At 38.5% G+C, this 22,140-nt stretch overlaps 1 protein-coding gene across 4 annotated transcripts in view; it reads left to right on the top strand.

Moving 5' to 3' along the window:
• LOC126481182 (ferrochelatase, mitochondrial) overlaps positions 1–21,324 on the top strand; it is a 66,926-nt gene extending 45,602 nt beyond the window's left edge. For all 4 annotated transcript variants that reach the window (XM_050104763.1, XM_050104762.1, XM_050104764.1 and 1 more), the window contains 4 exons: positions 208–373; positions 6,188–6,344; positions 12,477–12,592; positions 20,802–21,324. In XM_050104763.1, the coding sequence (XP_049960720.1) occupies positions 208–373; positions 6,188–6,344; positions 12,477–12,592; positions 20,802–21,002 (640 nt within the window). In that variant the 3' untranslated portion in view covers positions 21,003–21,324. The remainder of the gene's footprint in view (positions 1–207; positions 374–6,187; positions 6,345–12,476; positions 12,593–20,801) is intronic.
• Positions 21,325–22,140: the final 816 nt, after the last annotated feature.

The following is a 22,140-nucleotide window of genomic DNA, read 5'->3' as shown; positions in this document are numbered from 1 at the left end:
AAAAAAATTAAAAAAAAAAAACTTTCTTATTGAGTAGTGTCCTGTCTTGCTATTATAAGATACAGTTTGACAAATAAGAAGCATTACATATGATATATAAAGCTGTATTTCTTAAACTTCTTTGTATCAAAATATTATGGTCACTTTCAATGTGTGGAGTTATTGAATGAATTCAGTATCCTTAAATTTATGGAACTTCCTTTTCAGACCATTAAGGAAAGGCTGTCAGTGGAGTGTGATAGATCGCTGGCCAACTCATCCACTGTTAGTTAAGACAGTTGCTGAAAGAATTCGCACCGAGTTACGAGAATTTTCTCCTGATGAACAAAAAAATGTGATGATTTTATTTTCAGCGCATTCACTTCCACTTAAGGTAATGAAACATTTGCACCATATAGCTGTGTTTCCAGATTTCAGTGTATTAATCGTGATCCACAGATCTCATCAACAAGGAGAAGCTTCTGTGATATTAAATAAATCAAAGCATACATAAACAAAAGAGAAGAAACTCAGAAACTTAATCTGTATATTTATTAACAAAAAACTATCAGTATACCAACATAAACTGTCAGTACACCATATTCATAGAAGGAGTAAAATCTGGAGGATGCCATGTACTAATGACAGGCAGCTGGGTGTGGAACTAAATACTATTAAGTGGAAGCAGGGACATGAAAAAGAAGTGGATCAGATAGGGCTACTGTCAGAAAATGTCTTTTGCTATTGAGGTGCAGAACAAGGGGTGGGTTTTATCAGTAATAACAAAATTAAAGATGAAATTGTTCTTTTTGAAGAAAACTTGGACAGAATAGCAAGAATATTAAAAATAATGTAAGAGATGCTTGTTGGCGAAGGAAGTAATAAAGGTAACAGTTAACATGTAGTTGAGTCATTGGTAGTTACATAAACAGGACTAAGAATGTAGCTGATATTTTTTAATGAACCTTTCTTTGGAGACACCAGGGCATTTGTAAAACAAATGCATGCATACATACAGGTACACCTGCACTGCTACATTGCACTGGCACTATGACTTAAAGGTTTGTATTGAGTGGAGTGAGTGAGGGGAGAAATTGTGTGCAGCGTGTTGGAGGGAAGGATGACTAACAACTGGAAGGAAGGAGTAACAATTGCACAGGAAAGAAATTGGCCCCAGTGAGATGTGTCTGATCCCACCTACATAGATTACAACTCGTTATTCGTCTACCTGCTTACCAGACTGCCAGGTTTCAGTTCAGCATTATTTAAACATTAAATTACCTCATTTCCCCTAATCTATGCAGTCCTCCTCCACACATGGTTTCCTATCATTGTTTCGTGATATTTACATGCCAATAATACCTACAGGGAAATGTTTTTGTCCATATAATTGTCTTGAAATGTAGCTTTTATGACGTCATGTGAGAAAAATGTGAATTACTTTTCAAATGGCTTATGTTTTTGAAATCCATGCTATTGGGCATAAAGGAAGTCATTCTGTTTAACATACCTCAGTACAAAGATTTTACAAGAGTTTAACGTTGATGATATTGGATGGTTGTTTCATTAGTCATTTCTGCTACATGCTTTGTAGATGGGTATGGCTTGTGCTTCATCCAGCCACTGTGCATAATTCTTAGTATGAGGAATCTACAGTATGTTGCAGTTGAAGGGAATCTAACTCGTCTGCAAATTCTTTACAGAACCTGATGAGTATTCCATCAGGCCCTACAGCTTTGTTCAGTTTTAGCAATTTTAGTTGTTTATCAGAACCTCTGACACCAATGTCTGTATTACTCATCTTTGTAGTGATATGAGAATTAAAATTCACCAGAATGCTTGTATCTTCCTTAGTAAATGATTGTTTCAAAATAGAGTTCTGCTTTTACTTTTCTATCCCCAATTCTTATTTCTTTGTCATGCATGGGTGTCTGGGCAGTAACTATGGTACCACCGACAGCCCATACATGTGACTGAAATTTCTTTCAGTTTTGTGAGAGCTCTTTCGAGAAGATACTGCTACAATGGTTATTGAATGCTTTATGCATAGTCTTTTGACATCCAAATGCATTTCATTCAGCAACTCCATATTTATAGCCCTATCCATTGTAGTACACCTATTGTGCAGTGGTTGCTGTTTCTTTACGGAGTCAGTATTGTGAGGGTCTTTCTGTGAGAATGGGAGAAAATGTTTGTTCCACCATTACAGAATGACACCATAAATTGTTTATTTCTATTCTTCCAGGCATGATTTCAAAATCTCCTCTTGTGAGTATTTTTCTTCTGTAATCAACAAACACTGATCCCATTGCACATTCTGTCTCTTTGTATGAAGAATTTCATCCAGGATGTTACTTATGAAATGCTTACTATCGTACAAATCTAGTTAACCTTAATGCTGTAGCTGTCTGACACAATACCAAGAATTTCATCAATCATTTCCTCAGAAGAAATCTTAATTGGGTGCCAAATAGGCTGTGCTTGTTTGTTCCTTTATAAGCAGTATTGAACTCTGATGTAGAGCCCAGTGAACTGTCTTCGCATCTGTCTGAATCTGGGCCTCAGTCCATAATTTCATATGAAGCTTATTTATTTCTGCATAGTAGCTTGTTTGTACAAAACATAATACTGACCATTTAGGACCACAGCCAACAAATACATTTTTGTTTCATCTGTACTGAAGTTACAACAAAATTAAACAATGGAAAGTCCAGGATGGAATAACAACATTATGGAAAGGATACGTTGCTAATCACCACAAGAGGATGCACGGAGTCGCAGATAGGCACAATAAAACAGAATGCTGTAAATGGTCAGCTTTCACATTACATGGTCCGAAAGCTGAACATTTAAAGCAATCTTTTCCATTGTGCCTGTCTGTGACTCAATGCCTTCTCTATGTAGTATCCTTTCCATATTGAAGTTTCAACAAAATTGTCACAAGAATAGTTCTTACCCAACAGTTAACAGAACTGGACACAATTCTATTGAACTCACCAGTCCACACTCATATTTTATAACATGCCATTTTCATACTATAAATCACACTAAAAAAGCTCAGACTTTGTTTGCAGTAAGAAATGCAAGCATAGTTAATTATTTTTTTCTGTTTTCTCATGAATGAATTTTTATCAGTTTGTACATTAACATACATGTGTTAATAACACTTTCATTATTTCTAGTGCTAGTGTGTTATGACTTGCATCTTCTAATCTTGTGTTTTATTCTGCTCTTCTCATAAGCTGATGATATGTATAGGGGGTGTTGCCTGACAAAGATGTTACAGTTTATTGTAAAGCTTCTGTGTGTATAACATTGTCTGTATCACTGCCTATTATATAAATAGTTCTTATACCTGTTTTTTTTTCTTTTCCATTTCTGATTAACACTGAAACATTATTAGGTAATGAAACTTTCTGGCAGATTAAAACTGTGTGCCCGACCGAGACTCGAACTCGGGACCTTTGCCTTTCGCGTGCAAGTGCTCTACCATCTGAGCTACCGAAGCACGACTCATGTCCGGCACTCACAGCTTTACTTCTGCTGCTGCCGCTTCTACTCCGCTGCAGAGTGCAAATCTAATTCTGGAAACATCCCCCAGGCTGTGGCTAAGCCATGTCTCCGCCATATCTTTTCTTTCAGGAGTGCTAGTTCTGCAAGGTTCGCAGGAGAACTTCTGTAAAGTTTGGAAGGTAGGAGACGAGATACTGGCAGAAGTAAAGCTGTGAGCACTGAGCGTGAGTTGTGCTTCGGTAGCTCAGATGGTAGAGCACTTACCCGCGAAAGGCAAAGGTCCCAAGTTCGAGTCTCGGTCGGGCACACAGTTTTAATCTGCCAGGAAGTTTCATATCAGCACACACTCCGCTGCAGAGTGAAAATATCATTCTGGATTATTAGGTAATATTTTCCATTTGACATGAATGTATCACTATGCAACCACAGGCATGATAACTAAATCATGCCATGTTGTGGTACTTAATTCAGATACATCTGATTATTATTCTAGGGCTGAAATTGAGATGGTACAGTTGTTAAGAAAGTAGATGTGCAATCAGTAGAAACAATGTTAAAATTCCCATCCCCTACCCTAGATTTGGTATCTTCAAATGACTTGAGCAAGTGTTGATACATTCCCTTTGAAAAGGGCGTGACCAGTTTCATTGTTCATTCCAGTCTTAAGCTTCATCTGTAATGACCTCATTTTTGTTGATACATTAAACCTTAATCTTTTTTCCTTGCTTCATTCCCAGGGCTGAAAAAGGTTTTACAAAAGTACAGGGTGCTCATAAATTACTTATACAAAAAGTAACCTTCAGTTGTGAAAAAGGTAAACAACGGATAGAAATGTTTGATACAGCTCTGAATGCAGTACCTCATCAAATTTTATTTACAAATGTTCAATGTGGTTACCTTTTTAAATGCAGCATATGTCCCATCTGAAATCAGTTTCCTGCTGGTCCTATGAAGCAAGCCTTGATGCATGGTGGCAACTGCTTGCATCATCTGTTGTCGCAGCTCATGAACTAACATTGTTAGTCAGAAATAAAACTTGAAGATATACTGAATTCAGTGCTGTATCAAACATTTCTGTAAAATCAAACAATGGAAAATCCAGGATGGACTGTAACAGTATTATGAAACAGAAAGTTGCTACTCACCACATAGCGGAGATGCTGAGTCGCAGATAGGCCCAACAAAAAGACTCTCACGATCAAAGCTTTCGGGCGTTAAGGCATTCATCAACAATAGATCTTTCTCTCTCTCTATCTCTCTCTCCCACTCACTCTCACACACACACACACACACACACACACACACACACACACACACACACACAAAAATGCAAACGCAACTCACGCACACACAAAGCAACTCGCGCACACAGAACTGCAGTCTCAGGCAACTGAAACCACACTGCGAGCAGCAGCACCAGTGCATAATTGGAGTGGTGACTGGGTGGGTGTAAGGAGGAGGCTGGGGTGGGAAGGGACAGTATGGTGGGGGTGCTGGACAGTGAAGTACAGCAGGTGAGATGGTGGGCAGGGGAGAGGTGGGGAGGGGGGGGGGGGGGACTAGCGGAAAAGGGGAGAAATACAAAGACTGGGTGTGATGGTGGAATGATGGCTGCGTAGTTCTTGAGTGGGAATAGGGAAGTGGCTGTATGGGTGAGGACAGTGACTAGAGAAGGTTGAGGCCAGGAGGGTTACGGGAACGTAGGATGTATTGCAGGGAAAGTTACCACCTGCGCAATTCAGAAAAGCGGGTGTTGTTGAGAAGGATCATGCTCAGAAAATGGGTGGTCTAGCTGTTTCTTGGCAACTCTGTCAGTGTCCATTCATGTGAACAGACAGCTTATTGGGTGTCATGCTAATATAGAATAAAGTACAGTTGTTGCAGCTTAGCTTGTAGACCACATGACTGGTTTCACAGGTAGCCCTGCCTTTGATGGGATAGGTGATGTTAGTGACCGGACTGAAGTAGGTGGTGGTGGGAGTATGGATGGGACAGGTCTTGCATCTAGATCTATTACAGGGGTATAAGCCATGAGGTAAGGCATTGGGGGCAGGAGATGTGTGAGGATGGATGAGTACGAGTACATTCTGTAGGTTCGGTGGACTGTGGAATACCACTGTGGGAGGGGTGGGAAGGATAGTCAGCAGGACATTTCTCATTTCAGGGCATGATGAGAGGTAATCAAAACTCTGGTGGAGAATGCAATTCAGTTGCTCCAGTCCTCGGTGGTACTGAGTTATGAGAGGAATGCTCCTCTGTGGCTGGACGGTGGGACTTTGGGAGGTGGTGGGAGACTGGAAAGATAAGGCATGGGAGATTTCTGTAAGTTATTTACCCTTTTCACAATTAAAGCCTACTTTTGTGTAACTAATTTATAAATATCTTGTGCTTTGACCATAGCAAATGAGAAAGAGGAAATTTATTGTATCTTGACCAACAGTTGTCCAGTGTCCAGTGGATAAAAACTTTATGCCTATTGTGTTGCCCACATTGTGTTATTTGAAATTCATTAAGAAAGGTTTTAGATTGGTGCAAGTGAAAAAAGTTTTATAGTTTATGTACTGAACTACTCTTCAAGTTCATCCAATTAAGGTGACTCATGTCTCTGTAACTCAATGATCCCAAAGCGTTGACAACAGCATTATTGGTATTCCAACAAATACAAAATGAAAAATTTTCTTTCCTAATGTTGCAGGCTGTGAACCGCGGAGATCCATATCCATCAGAAGTTGGTGCAACTGTACAAGCTGTTATGAATGAACTGTCTTACTGCAACCCTTTTAATTTGGTATGGCAGTCCAAAGTTGGACCATTGCCATGGCTTGCGCCATTTACTGATGATGCTCTAAAAGGTAACAATATTTTTTAAGTATAACTAAGTTCACCATCATTTCAAATGGGTAACATGTAAGATTTTAGATGTTGTAAAGGAAATGATCTTTCCAAACTGATTGTGAAATTCACTTGATAGCCAATTAACTTTAATATATTTAATCTGGACTACATCAGTGACTTATTTAATCTTAACTACCTAACTTTCATTACTTGGTATTGATCGGTACACTTCTGGAATTCAGCACTGACAGAGTATGTTTTTCTCTTAAAGATTAAAAGACATCAAAAATTGTTGAATGTGTGACTAATCCACATAGTTTAAGAAACGTCAAAATGTCATTTTTATTTGTCTGATAATATACATTTCTTGAATTATACACCAAATTTCAAAATACAACACCATTTTCATCTAGGCTGATTGTGTTGTTGCAAAGGGCATCAAGAGGTATTGTTATAAATTACTTTAAGGGTGGCTGAAACCTGACAATAGAGTTTAGATGCATAAGCAGCATAACATTATCAGACTATTTCACTTGAGGTGTGCTCAATAAAAGAATACTGATTTATTATCACTTTTTTTAACAGTGAAAATGAAAATATAAAGAAACTTACAGAAGAATAATGATTTTGTATGGGGATGTGTGTTTGTCAAAGCAGCAAGGGGGAAAACAGACGAGGAATTAATGCTCCTTATCTAAGCCAAAGATTTATGCAAAATCGGCCACGGTGATGGCCAGTTGCTCAGTGATATTGAATTAAACTGAAGCAATAAAACATTCATCAAACTCCAGTACACCACAGTACAAAGTCTCTGCAAGTTGTATGTTGTTGGGATGTCGTAACTGGGCGTTACAATCAATTCAGCTCAAACATCCATGGTAGCAGAAAATGTATTTCTACTACAGTTCACTAATTAGGGAGCAAGGTCTGTACACACACTAGTCACTGGCAGCTGGTGCTCATTTTCATTGGCGGGGCCCAGAAAAAAGTTAATAAACTTTATAACAGAATTGCTCTGAATATTTTTATATAACTTCCATTTATGTCTTATGGCTTAAAAAAGATTAGAAAAATTGTAAGTATGGTAATTATATACTTATAAATGTGTGCCTAACTCAAAAAATACTATACCTAATAACAACATTTTTATGTGTAATTTTGTAGTTGGTTGATGTACACCTAACCCCCTTGATTTCTAGCTTCTCTTCCATACTTAGTACAGTAAAGGGTATGTTTAGCAAACCTTCTACTTTATTTATTTTAAAAACAATGCAAGAATATGTAAGTTTCAATGACATTGCTCCACAACGGAACACTACTGACAGATGGGCCCATTTGCAGTTTGCAACATTTCCCCCATGAATGGCAATAGAGTTGGGGGGAGGAGGTTAGAATGCAGGACTAAACATGCATAATTTTGGTTATGTGTCAACAGTGCATGTTGTTCATACGGCTGCTGTCTATGCAGCTAGCCCATTTCAACAATGGAGTTTTTATTGTTACTTCTCTACTGTATTGTAGGACCTCAAAGGTTAGCCACTGGATGTTGAGGCAAATAATATGCTATTTAATGGTAGGCTTCCTAGTTTTGCCAATTCAGCAACTAAGGAGTGGAGTGAAGCTGTTTAAGCTAGATTGCTTCAAAATATTGACAGAATAATCAGTGCACGGGAAATGTATATGACATATAACACATTATGTCAACTCAGTTTAATTTCCTGCCAGGAAACCGTTCAACAATAGTTCTACATCTTATTTTGAGATATGTGCAGCCAAAAATAACATAAACATCGATACAGCAGAGCTAATTAATGAAATAGCTGGTTTCAAATTCCAGTAGAAAGAACTGATGAAGAGCAAAAAACGGATTGCCATTTGGATATTTTGAATTTATTTTGTTTCTGATTCACAGGTTACGAGATGCTGATGCAAACATCGAAATAACATTGAGGATATGTATGACAGTTATCTAAATTCAATACATAGAGGGAGGTGAAAATATAATAGTCACCCGAGACTGGAATGCGATTGTAAGGGAAGGAATGGAAGAAAGGGTTATGGGAAAACATGGGCTTGATACTAGGAATGAGGGAGGAGAAAGACTAATTGACTTCTGCAATAAATTTCAGCTAGTAATAGAGAATACTCTGTTCAAGAACCACAAGAAGAGGAGGTATACTTGGAAAAGGCTGGGAGATATCAGTTACATTACAGCATGCTCAGGCAGGGATTCCAATATCAGATACTGGATTATAAGACATACGCAAAAAATTGGAGTATGGAAGTTCTAAGGAATGAAGAAGTATGCTTGAAGTTCTCTAAGGCTGTCACAGGTTTATCCTATCCCATCAGGGATCAGCCACCTGTGAAAGCAGCCCTGTCGTTTACCAGCTCTGCTGTAATCATTGTACAGCTTTTTATATTGTTATGACGGTCAACCAGCTGTCCACCACAATGAACAGCCACTGCCAAACTGTGGCCAACAGCAAAGTAGACCACTCTGTGGCACAACATGCAGCTGAACATAACATAACAACATGCAGCTAACATAACATACTTATTTTAGTGGTTTCTTCACCACCCAAGCCATCTGGATCCTTCCCCCACATCACCAGCTTTTCTGAATGGCACAGATGGGAGTTATCCTCACAATACATTCTCCACTTCCATAATTATCCTGGCCTCAACCTACTGTTAACATACTGTCCCCACACCGTCCACCCAAGTTTCCATCCCCTCTGTCCTATCAACCTGTCCCCATTCTCATCTCCCAACATGTTTATCTGCTACCTTCTGCCAATGCACCTGCTCATCTTTCTCCACTCCTCTCCTTTCTCACTCCTTTTTTCCCCACCTCCCTGCCCCACAACCTCCTGACACTACACTTATTGGCATTCTAGTCCCTGAACACTCCACCAGACAGCATTTGTCTCTCTCCCCACCCGTATACTACTATCCCTCCCCTCCCTGCACCCTCCAGGTTGCTGCCTGCACCCCACATGATAGCTGCATTCTGACCCGAGATGAGATTGGTGGTTATGTGTGCATAAGGAGTGCTTGAGGGTGTTATGCTGAGTATCTCAGTTTAAGGATTTTTTATGAAATTTTGTAACTTTCAGAATTGCAAAAGATGTTTTCTGGGGACAGAGAACATTGAAACAATGTAATAAACACACCTGATGTATTTTGACTTCAGTCAACATTACCCATACCTGTCAGACCTATGAGTTTCAGGTACTGGAAGACATTTGTTTTACATGATAAAGCCTTATTCCAGGCTATAAATCTTTGCACATGGAAACAATGAAAACAACTTTTTTACAGGAATTAATATGCTTATAACCACTGTAACATGCTGTTCCAACTTGAGTGCCTGCCATGACATGTGCAATGGGCAGAAGTGGCTGGGGGGAGGAGGGCCGGGGGGAATATCTCACGAGTAGGTAGTCGGATAGAAGGGTGCTTGCCTGCAAAGCTGAGCTAATGGCTCTTGCACAAGCAGTCAACACCTTGATTACAATAATTTGAATACCACTTACCAAATAAATGTTAACAAGATGTGTTTAACAGCAAAACTCAACCCAAGTAAAAAATACTAAAATTTTATTACATTTGTGAAATGTGACATTTCTTTAAATTCACACATGAATGGTGGGCTCCATATGGTTCCCAAGTTGTGCAGCAACTGTAAACTATAAAATTACCAAATAAGCAGCAAATACCAATGATGGCTGTTAATCAGTTGAAATCGATTTGCAAAAGTAAATAAAGAAAACATGATTTTGTAACTGGTTGCTGCTTATTTGGAAATATTTTGTGTCAGACCCCGTATTGCCACAATGTTTCACCACTGTTGTATTGTGAAACTGGACCTTTCTTCAGTTTTTATTCTTTTTACAACAGAAAAAAGCAGTTTGCAACATGATGTTGATGCGTAGACTTGGGTCAAGTGCATTTCTATTTAGCTTGAAAATAAAATGATACCATTTTAATAAAATTTGTGCTCCTGTAATACCTATAAATTAATAGAGTGCAGTTTTCTTAATCATTAACTTCTAATTACATTTCTAAGATTGCAGGATATGGTGCAACTAAAGAAATAGAATGATAAATAATTTCTATTCATTTTGTAGCTGTGCAGATCCTGTACCCTTATGTTAAAACTCTGATTGAAATTGTTCAATATTTTGTTAATAAACCACAAAGTCTGTGTCTTTATGTAAATTTCCTGTACTAAGCGATCTTTCAGATTGACACAGTTCATTCATTGATGCATTAATTGTGGCACACATGTAAATAATTAGTAGCCTGTCCCCTGAAAGTGTTGTATTGAAATTATTTAAATGTATTGTTACATAAAATGCACCACAATACAGCCATCTTATAGCTGGTAACAATTCCACCCCACCCCCTTTTGTATTATATGCCTCTGTAATCTGTAACTGAAAAATTATGACAGGCACCAAAAAGTGAATCAAACCAGTGGAAACACTACACCTATGGAGTGCATGTGTGCTTCCACTTTTCATTGCTGTATCCAACTACAGTGTTCATTTTATAAATACTGATAACCTTTTCTCTGAACACAAATGAAGAGTACACATATTACAAAACGTTCCACATACAATTGATCCCTGTAGAAGTATGTAACTGTTATTACTACCTGTCACTGCCTCCTCATGATAGGTAAATTAGCCAGATGTCATACCATACTCAGCTTGCAACATTTATTGACTGTGTCTGTATGGCAATGTTTATTTCCCATTTGTTTCTTTGAATAGTTATACTGAAATGCATGATGGTATTCCCACTTGGTACCCTGGAATCTGTATTCCATGGAATCCACTGCTACACAGAAACTACACTGTAATTTTCACCAGGCACATTCATAGTTAAAGGCTCTCTGGTGGAGCCACCCCAGAAGGTATGTTAAAATATTATTCTCAATAATGGATTATAGCCTGTCAAGCTGCATTTCCAATGTGTCACAAAAACTTTTGGAGTACACAAGTACAGTATGAAAACCAACAAATATGGCATGTTAGCTTTGCAGATACTTAAACAAACATGGGGGCTGCCCATTTGGTTTTATCAGCCAATCACAGGGAACATCACTGTTTCATCACACGAACTAATTAATTCCAACAAAAAAAATGTTAAATGCCTCAGCTTCAAAATGGAAAATGTGATAAACATTAAGCATGCAGCTAAGCTAACACACACCACATGAAAGATCTGTTCAAAATATGTCATTTTTAGTATGATGGTTTAGAGAACCCTAGCACCATAGTTCTGATCTCTAAATGTCGCAGCCTTCGCCAGTATGGAAATTATTAATTATGCCTGATTTGTGCGTTGGGATCCACAGGAACTATACAGGTAATCTTTAAAACCAAGTGTTCAATGATTTCCATGCCCCTTTTCATTGAATATAGTGCTACATGGTATGAGTACTAAAAGAGAAATGCTTTGTTACAGGAGCACTTGTAATCCCCAAGAAAGTGTAGACATTTGAAGATTATATGAAATGATTCAAAACTGATTTTATTTGGTGTGTTCACCAAGCACACCCCTGCATCCGTTTATAACTGTGCTTAGTGCGTTAGTGTCACTGTGTGTAACATTAAAACTACTGACTTCAAAATCTGGTGAACTAAATTCGATCACAAATATGTCAGCTTACGTTTATGCTCTTCAGTTACAAGACCAATACTTTTAAATGGAATTTCATAATTAACTAAAATACCCAGTGGTAATTTTTTTGGAAAACTTTTGCTTTGATAGTTATAATTTCTATTTGTTTTTCTTTTTCTTCTGTTAGATGTCATAAAGTTCTGTATCTGTGTTTTCTATCATAACTATGAGCAAGGACAGTATTCAGTAGCCGTATTGTGTTGTCTTACTGTTTATCCTTTGACATCTCCTATAGCCCAAGACATATGCGACCCTCATTATCACTCTGCTCAACAATCCCATTTTGTCAGCCCTCTTTCCTCCATCGTTTTGGGCAAAGGAATTCCAAAAGTTGTAGTGTCATTCTCTGTTTATGTTATCTGTAAGTCTGCTGCCACCTATTGAATGTTTTTTACTGTCTTTATTTGGTTGTATTTTCTAGTTTAGCTATATTTTATGATTGTCTTTCTTTATAGGATATGTGAAACAGGGAAGGAAGAATTTCATTCTTGTTCCCATTGCTTTTGTGAATGAACACATTGAGACTCTTCATGAAATGGATATTGAGTATTGCAAAGACCTAGGAAAAGAGGTAATATTACTCACTGAACTTTTATTTGCTGCAAGAAATTTTGACGTAATAAATTAGTCAATCTGTAGAGACGCATTTGTAGAGGTAAAAGTGTTGTCAGTGTTGGAATTTATATTTTAACAAGATGATCAGGAAGTCAACCAATTGACTCCTGTTTAGGAAACACTACATTAAAACTTAGATCAGTTACCAAGCTTTAAGTCTTCTGTAGTTTATGTGAATAATTCCAAAAAAAATAAAAATAAAAATAATAATTGCAGGAAAAGTTGTTCTTAAAAACAAATGTCTTATTCTCTGCCATATAGTGATGCCCCCCCCCCCCCCCCCCCCCATGAACCATGGACCTTGCCGTTGGTGGGGAGGCTTGCGTGCCTCAGCGATACAGATAGCCGTACCGTAGGTGCAACCACAACGGAGGGGTATCTGTTGAGAGGCCAGACAAACGTGTGGTTCCTGAAGAGGGGCAGCAGCCTTTTCAGTAGTTGCAAGGGCAACAGTCTGGATGATTGACTGATCTGGCCTTGTAACAATAACCAAAACGGCCTTGCTGTGCTGGTACTGCGAACGGCTGAAAGCAAGGGGAAACTACAGCCGTAATTTTTCCCGAGGGCCTGCAGCTTTACTGTATGGTTAAATGATGATGGCGTCCTCTTGGGTAAAATATTCCGAAGGTAAAATAGTCCCCCATTCGGATCTCCGGGCGGGGACTACTCAAGAGGATGTTGTTATCAGGAGAAAGAAAACTGGCATTCTACGGATCGGAGCGTGGAATGTCAGATCCCTTAATCGGGCAGGTAGGTTAGAAAATTTAGAAAGGGAAATGGATAGGTTGAAGTTAGATATAGTGGGAATTAGTGAAGGTCGGTGGCAGGTGGAACAAGACTTCTGGTCAGGTGACTACAGGGTTATAAACACAAAATTAAATAGGAGTAATGCAGGAGTAGGTTTAATAATGAATAGGAAAATAGGAATCCGGGTAAGCTACTACAAACAGCATAGTGAACGCATTATTGTGGCCAAGATAGATACGAAGCCCACACCTACTACAGTAGTACAAGTTTATATGCCAACTGGCTCTGCAGATGACGAAGAAATTGAAGAAATGTATGATGAAATAAAAGAAATTATTCAGATTGTGAAGGGAGACGAAAATTTAATAGTCATGGGTGACTGGAATTCGAGTGTAGGAAAAGGGAGAGAAGGAAACATAGTAGGTGAATGTGGATTGGAGCTAAGAAATGAAAGAGGAAGCCGCCTGGTAGAATTTTGCACAGAGCACAACATAATCATAACTAACACTTGGTTTAAGAATCATGAGAGAAGGTTGTATACATGGAAGAACCCTGGAGATGCTAAAAGGTATCAGATAGATTATATAATGGTAAGACAGAGATTTAGCAAACAGGTTTTAAATTGTACGACATTTCCAGGGGCAGATGTGGATTCTGACCACAATCTATTGGTTATGACGTGTAGATTAAAACTGAAGAAACTGCAAAAAGGTGGGAATTTATGGAGATGGGACCTGGATAAACTGAAAGAACCAGAGGTTGTACAGAGTTTCAGGGAGAGCATAAGGGAACAATTGACAGGAATGGTGGAAAGAAATACAGTAGAAGAAGAATGGGTAGCTTTGAGGGATGAAGTAGCGAAGGCAGCAGAGGATCAAGTAGGTAAAAAGATGAGGGCTAGTAGAAATCCTTGGGTAACAGAAGAAATATTGAATTTAATTGATGAAAGGAGAAAATATAAAAATGCAGTAAATGAAGCAGGCAAAAAGGAATACAAACGTCTCAAAAATGAGATCGACAGGAAGTGCAAAATGGCTAAGCAGGGATGGCTAGAGGACAAATGTAAGGATGTAGAGGCCTATCTCACTAGGGGTAAGATAGATACTGCCTACAGGAAAATTAAAGAGACTTTTGGAGATAAGAGAACGACTTGTATGAATATCAAGAGCTCAGATGGAAACCCAGTTCTAAGCAAAGAAGGGAAAGCAGAAAGGTGGAAGGAGTATATAGAGGGTCTATACAAGGGCGATGTACTTGAGGACAATATTATGGAAATGGAAGAGGATGTAGATGAAGATGAAATGGGAGATATGATACTGCGTGAAGAGTTTGACAGAGCACTGAAAGACCTGAGTCGAAACAAGGCCCCCGGAGTAGACAACATTCCATTGGAACTACTGACGGCCTTGGGAGAGCCAGTCCTGACAAAACTCTGCCATCTAGTGAGCAAGATGTATGAAACAGGTGAAATACCCTCAGACTTCAAGAAGAATATAATAATTCCAATCCCAAAGAAAGCAGGTGTTGACAGATGTGAAAATTACCGAACTATCAGTTTAATAAGTCACAGCTGCTAAATACTAACACGAATTCTTTACAGACGAATGGAAAAACTAGTAGAAGCCAACCTCGGGGAAGATCAGTTTGGATTCCGTAGAAAAACTGGAACACGTGAGGCAATACTGACCTTACGACTTATCTTAGAAGAAATATTAAGGAAAGGCAAACCTACGTTTCTAGCATTTGTAGACTTAGAGAAAGCTTTTGACAATGTTGACTGGAATACTCTCTTTCAAATTCTAAAGGTGGCAGGGGTAAAATACAGGGAGCGAAAGGCTATTTACAATTTGTACAGAAACCAGATGGCAGTTATAAGAGTCGAGGGACATGAAAGGGAAGCAGTGGCTGGGAAGGGAGTAAGACAGGGTTGTAGCCTCTCCCTGATGTTGTTCAATCTGTATATTGAGCAAGCAGTAAAGGAAACAAAAGAAAAATTTGGAGTAGGTATTAAAATTCATGGAGAAGAAATAAAAACTTTGAGGTTCGCCGATGACATTGTAATTCTGTCAGAGACAGCAAAGGACTTGGAAGAGCAGTTGAATGGAATGGACAGTGTCTTGAAAGGAGGATATAAGATGAGCATCAACAAAAGCAAAACAAGGATAATGGAATGTAATCTAATTAAGTCGGGTGATGCTGAGGGGATTAGATTAGGAAATGAGGCACTTAAAGTAGTAAAGGAGTTTTGCTATTTGGGGAGCAAAATAACTGATGATGGTCGAAGTAGAGAGGATATAAAATGTAGGCTGGCAATGGCAAGGAAAGCGTTTCTGAAGAAGAGAAATTTGTTAACATCCAGTCTTGATTTAAGTGTCAGGAAGTCATTTCTGAAAGTATTCGTATGGAGTGTAGCCATGTATGGAAGTGAAACATGGACAATAAATAGTTTGGACAAGAAGAGAATAGAAGCTTTCGAAATGTGGTGCTACAGAAGAATGCTGAAGATTAGATGGGTAGATCACATAACTAATGAGGAAGTATTGAATAGGATTGGGGAGAAGGGAAGTTTGTGGCACAACTTGACCAGAAGAAGGGATCGGTTGGTAGGACATGTTCTGAGGCATCAAGGGATCACCAATTTAGTATTGGAGGGCAGCGTGGAGGGTAAAAATCGTAGAGGGAGACCAAGAGATGAATACACTAAGCAGATTCAGAAGGATGTAGGTTGCAGTAGGTACTGGGAGATGAAAAAGCTTGCACAGGATAGAGTAGCATGGAGAGCTGATCAAACCAGTCTCAGGACTGAAGACCACAACAACAACAACATAGTGATGCCAATACTGAGCTATTGGTCTGTTATTGATACACTCACAAAAAACATCGTTATCAAATTAAGTTAAAATACTTGCAATTTCTATACTGTAGATCACTGGTCATACACATTATACACAGATAGGTAGTTTACTGAATCCTGTTAACATCTTCTACTGCAAATAATCAACAAACACTGTTGACAATATTATGAAAAGGATAGATTGCTATATTCACCATATGGCAGAGATGTTGAGTTGCAGACAGGGACAACCAAAAGACTGTCAAACAAGTAAGCTTTCAGCCAAAGAGGCTTCTTTTGTATTAGATAAAACATGCATGCACGCACACACACAGGCACATGCTCTCTCTCTCCCCCCCCCCCCCCCCCACACACACACACACACACACACACACACACACACACACACACACACACACACACACACCTCAGCAACCAGAGTGTTGTCATGTGTGTGAGCTGCGCACGGTCGCGCGCGCGCTGCGCGCGCGCGCGCGCGCGCGCTCGCGTGTGTGTGTGTGTGTGTGTGTGTGTGTGTGTGTGTGTGTGTGTGTGTTTGTCTCATTCAGAACAGTGGTAACCCACATCTTATTACAGTAATGATTGTATTGTTTTTTCTGTTGCTTCTACGAGAATTAAGTACATTAACTGTGCAAGCTATAGTCAGTCTCCTTTTCTAATTTTCAAATTTTTTCTGTGATTTTTCAAATGGCTCTGAGCACTATGGGACTTAACATCTGTGATTTTTCCTTATGTTCGTTATGTAGAGGGTCAATTGAACAATTTTAACAGTACCCACAAGTTTTCGACTCACACAAATTATAATAATGCAGTTATGATTTTTATAAAGTGAAAAATATATCATAGTTGTCTTGTGCAGATTGCGATCCACAGAGCCTTACACTTTTTGGAAGAGAACAGGTTTCCTATAGAATCTGTATTTTTTTATTTCTACATTTGGTCATTATCAGGCACACATCAGAAAAAAAGTTATGCATAAGGCTTGATAAGTTCAGGAATTATGATACCTGGGCAAGACTTAGGGTAAATGTAAGAGCGAGTAGTACTTAAAATTTTAGTGTGTAACAGATGACATAAATCCAAATGCAAAAGTCATAAATACCAATAACTTTCCCAGACTGACAGTTACCTTATCCCAGTTTCACTCCTGCACAATTTCTTTTAGAGAAAAACTGGTATAAATGCCTAGACTCCTGGGATCTATGACAGTGACGACAGAAAAGAGGATTTGTCTTTGACGGAAATTTAATGCCAGACTCCTGGGAATGGTGAGAAAAGAAGTACTTCAAAATTTTGTGAAGTTTGCTAGAAGAAAGGCTCTGCAAAACCAGGAGTTGATGATGTGGTTCTGTTCCCTGGTGATAACCATCTGCCACACATATGGATTGCTAAGAAAAGTGAAGTCACTGCATCCATACAGTCTGTCATCTCCTTAGAGGACAGAATAATAATATTTGATTGCGTAGTAAAAGATTTAGATGTTTGAAAATTTAGAAGAAATTAAATCTCTCATGTAATAGGTTAGGTAGTTGTGTGATCACATATCCTCTGTAAATTTGTGACAACTTAAGTTATGTTACTTGTATAACTTCCTATTTGTTTCTTTAAAATCAAACATGTGTATAACATTTCACATAAATCAAGCCTGTAGCTTTACATTCATAAACACAATTCTGCAACATCTGGTGATTAGCTTCACAATTAAAAATGAGTACTCACATAAATAAATGTAATTTTGTGTCACTGACTGCAGTATCTAGTCATCAAACATAAATAAAATATTTAATGAACAATTTTAGTTGAAGAAAAGTCTGCAGAAAAGAGCAGTGTTCATATAAAACTTAATATCACTGAGAGAGATGGCACAACAGGAAGATAGTGGACTCAAATTCAGGAGGATGGTCATTCAAATCCCCAGTCGACCATCCAGGTTTAATTTTTGGGAGATGTCCCTAAATCATAGGCCAGCAAACTGCAGCGTGTGAGCCACATCTGGCTCTTTGGCATTTTCAGTGTGGCTCTTCACAAAACCTCATATGCAGCCACCGCTCATGTACATTTCCAGAAGGATAAAATGTCAATGTGTATCATCAAGTCATGTCTTTGCATCATGTTCTGCAACATACTACTGAGTGCACATCCCAGCAGCAAAGACTAATGTAGTTAAAATCCATACTCCTGCAGGTGGCAATTCAACCTGTCTCTGTCTTTCCTTATTGAGGTCTACGTATTCATGTGAATAGATTTTCAAGCATGAAATTGTGCTTAAAATTAAAATCAGCAATGTAGAAACTTGACTTGCCCAAACTTTCTAAGGTGATGCATGGCCACTATTCGCATCAGTTTTTGTCAGTCATTGCCAGCAAATAATTTAATGGATACCTTTCAGTTTAATTTTATCAGAGAATAATTGAGTTTTTAAGTATGATATTAAGTTTTATTCATTGTACCTGACATTCAACTGAGACTTAAAATTTTAAATAGAGTTAATTAAATAAATTTTGGTGAAGGTTGTGGAGTGAATGAAAATGTAGTGTCAAATTCTGAGAGAGGTATGTTGGACCTATAGAGAATCAAAGGTTGTAGACAAAAGAAATATTTATTTATGTATTCTTCAAAATTACGGCTTGTTATCTGGGAATGTCACATGGACGTAAAACTGAGATTTGTGTGAGTCTTATAAGTAGATGGGCGAGTTGGAAGAGATCAATCTCAACTAAAGTACCTCAGTCATATGGACATAAAACTGAGATTTATGTGAGTCTTATAAGTAGATGGGCGAGTTGGAAGGGATCAACCTGTAGATGGGCGAGTTGGAAGGGATCAACCTCAGCTAAAGTACATCAGTCACACTGAGGTCTTTTTAAGCAAGGCCAGCTTAGAAGTATCTTCATTAAGTTAATAACAGTCAATGTACTGCTGATATGTGGCTCTTTTGACTAATGAGTTTGCCGATCACTGCCATAACTCATTTAATGTGAACACCAATATGGTTTGTTTACTAGGACATGGCTGATTTCCTTCCCCACCATTTTCCTATAGGAGCGTGTGCTTTAATAACCGCATCATCAACAGGCTATTAAACTTTAGTATGGTATTCTTTCTTCTTTTAAAAAACATTATCATATGTAGAAAGCAGATAGTACTTCCTACAAAATGGATTAGAGATTGAAAAACAAGTACACAAATTTTACTTTAGAATCAACTTTATTTCTATGATGGATATATATGTGAATCCAAATTATGTACAAGAGGGCAGATTTCCACTACTCATCAAATAGGGGAGATGCTGAACAGCAGATAATCATGTAAAATGGGCAGAAATTCACTTAAATTTGAAAGTTCACTGTCAGTGGCATTCTGCCACATATCCATCCTACATTCATACCCATGCTCCTACCTGTTCCAACCTTCCTGCTCCATGAATCATTATGTCTGTGGAAGGCCAAATGATAGACCTATTCAATATAGTCACCCACCACCTTGTATTCCATAACATCTATCAACTGCACTTGGAGCACTGCACACCAAGAGCATAAACTATCAATGCAGATGAAAGTCCACTGCTAAATAGTGGCTGAAGACCATCTTAGACTATCCTACACAAAGTAACGTAAAATCAAACAATGGAGAATCACGGTTGGGAACCAACAATGTAGGAAAAGATAGACTGCTACTTACCGTAAGGATGACACATTAAATTGTAGACAATCACAATTAAAAGACACTTACAAATAATCTTTTGGCCACAACCTTTGTCAGAAAAAGAAAACACACACCAATCATTCACACAAGCAAGCACATGTCATGTACATGACCGACAACTCTGGAAGCTTGTGCCAGAGACCTTATGTGTAAGTGTCTTCTAATTGTTCCTGTCTGCAACTTAATGTGTCATCTTTACAAAATAATGCAAATGATGTTATCAACTGCTCCGCAACCCAACCCATTTCAGTTATCAACCCATTACATGATCTTTTCTGATCTGAGCAAATGATAACTAGCTCTGCAACATATCCTTCATTTGCATAACCGCCCCTGGCTTCAGTCCCCACTGCCCGCCCCCTCCCCCCACCCCAGTCTAACCTCTCACACTCTGTCCCATGTCTGCTTCACCATCTGAACTACCTCTTTGAAATCTATTCCTGTTTCTGATCACTCTGTCTCACAATCTTTATCCTTCTCCTTACACTTCACAGCACATCCTTTATTTATCTCTATGTACCATCCAGCATACTCATCCCCTAACCTTTCCCACAGGCAGTTGCTTGCCCCACCCCAACATGAGCTTTTGTAAACCTTTATGACCTGTTCCTCCCTTTCCTCATTTCTCTTCCCATTTCCTACCACTCACCCAGTCCAAAATTACTACTCACTTAAGGTCTTTGAACATCTCTAGCAACTAATGGATTTTAAACAGAGACTAAAATCTGGAAGCTTGTAGTCCAGTTGGATTGGACCTAAATATTCCTGCACAAATATAATGTGTAAAAATGTTATTTGTTATATTGTTTGCCTAATTTTCCAATCTATATATACTTATACTCATCTTACCTATTTTCAGCTTGGAAATGTGACAATACGACGTGCTGCTGCGCCAAATGACCATCCACTTTTCATTGAAGCACTTGCAGATATTGTTTTGACACATCTAAAACGTGGCCAGACAGTTTCACCAAAATTTTTGACACGGTGTCCACATTGTGTTAACATTAACTGTGAAAAAACTAAATCATGGTTTCAGGAAATCTGTAACAATTATTGACATTGAGTGGGCTGTCAGTGACTCAAGTCATCATTTGTTGTAGAAGTATATGTGATGATCATCATCTAACAAAACAGTCAACAAATTGCCCAATTTACTTTATTTTTATTTATACTGATACGTTAAAGTATCCCATTTTTCCTCATGGGCTGCTGTTTGGTGTAATTTGTAAGTTGATGATATTTGTTTGCTGTGACTTCTATTGTGCTGTCTGCATTGTCGTGATAGTAACTGGAATTACTTCAGAAAGACTATTAAAGAAGTTATATTTGTTTACATTCTCTAATTACTGAAAGACTATTAAAGAAGTTATGTTTGTTTACATTTTCTAATTACTGCACTAGTATCAGTGACTTATTTTTTATCTAATGTGTACTTTTTCCATACACCCCTATAGTAATTAGCTTATTTGGATCTAGAATGTGTCAAGCTTATGGCTACAAAGATTTACTTGGTCATCAGATATCAATTACAAACTCAACAAGCTTGCAGATAAGATACTTCCATAATGATTAAACAAGCAACAATAAATTATTAGTTTCTTCAGCCGCAACAAAAGATGATACTGCTGAATCAGTAATCTCCAAGAAGAGCTTACTTTGTAAAGACTGCTGTCGTAATAGCCATGACAGTCCTAAGGAGAATGGATTTAAGTTATTGTAACTGATCCCATTGGCTTCACTAATTTTCAAAACTAGTTTGCATAGCTTCTGGAAGCAAGTTCTCCAAAAATTTTCTTGAATGTCTTAGGATTTCTTGCCCTCGTAACAAATAATAGCTCCCAGACTCTACCGTATTGCTTCCAGATTTGTAACAGTACGCTCATGCTGTGCAGCTCTTACAGGTGTAACTGAGTCACAGTTAATGAAAAAGGAGTAATATAATAGCCCCCCCCCCCCTTGAACCATGAACCTTGCCATTGGTGGGGCGGCTTGCGTGCCTCAGCGATACAGCCATACCGTAGGTGCAACCACAACTTAGGGGTATCTTTTGAGAGGCCAGACAAGCGTGTGGTTCCTGAAGAGGGGCAGCAGCCTTTTCAGTAGTTGCAGGGGCAACAGTCTAGATGATTGATTGATCTGGCCTTGTAACACTAACCAAAACAGACTTGCTGTGCTGGTACTGCGAATGGCTGAAA

Source organism: Schistocerca serialis, chromosome 5 (genome assembly GCF_023864345.2).
Source record: "Schistocerca serialis cubense isolate TAMUIC-IGC-003099 chromosome 5, iqSchSeri2.2, whole genome shotgun sequence".
Taxonomy (NCBI): Eukaryota; Metazoa; Arthropoda; class Insecta; order Orthoptera; family Acrididae; genus Schistocerca; species Schistocerca serialis.
This window is presented reverse-complemented; position numbering and strand designations above follow the sequence as displayed.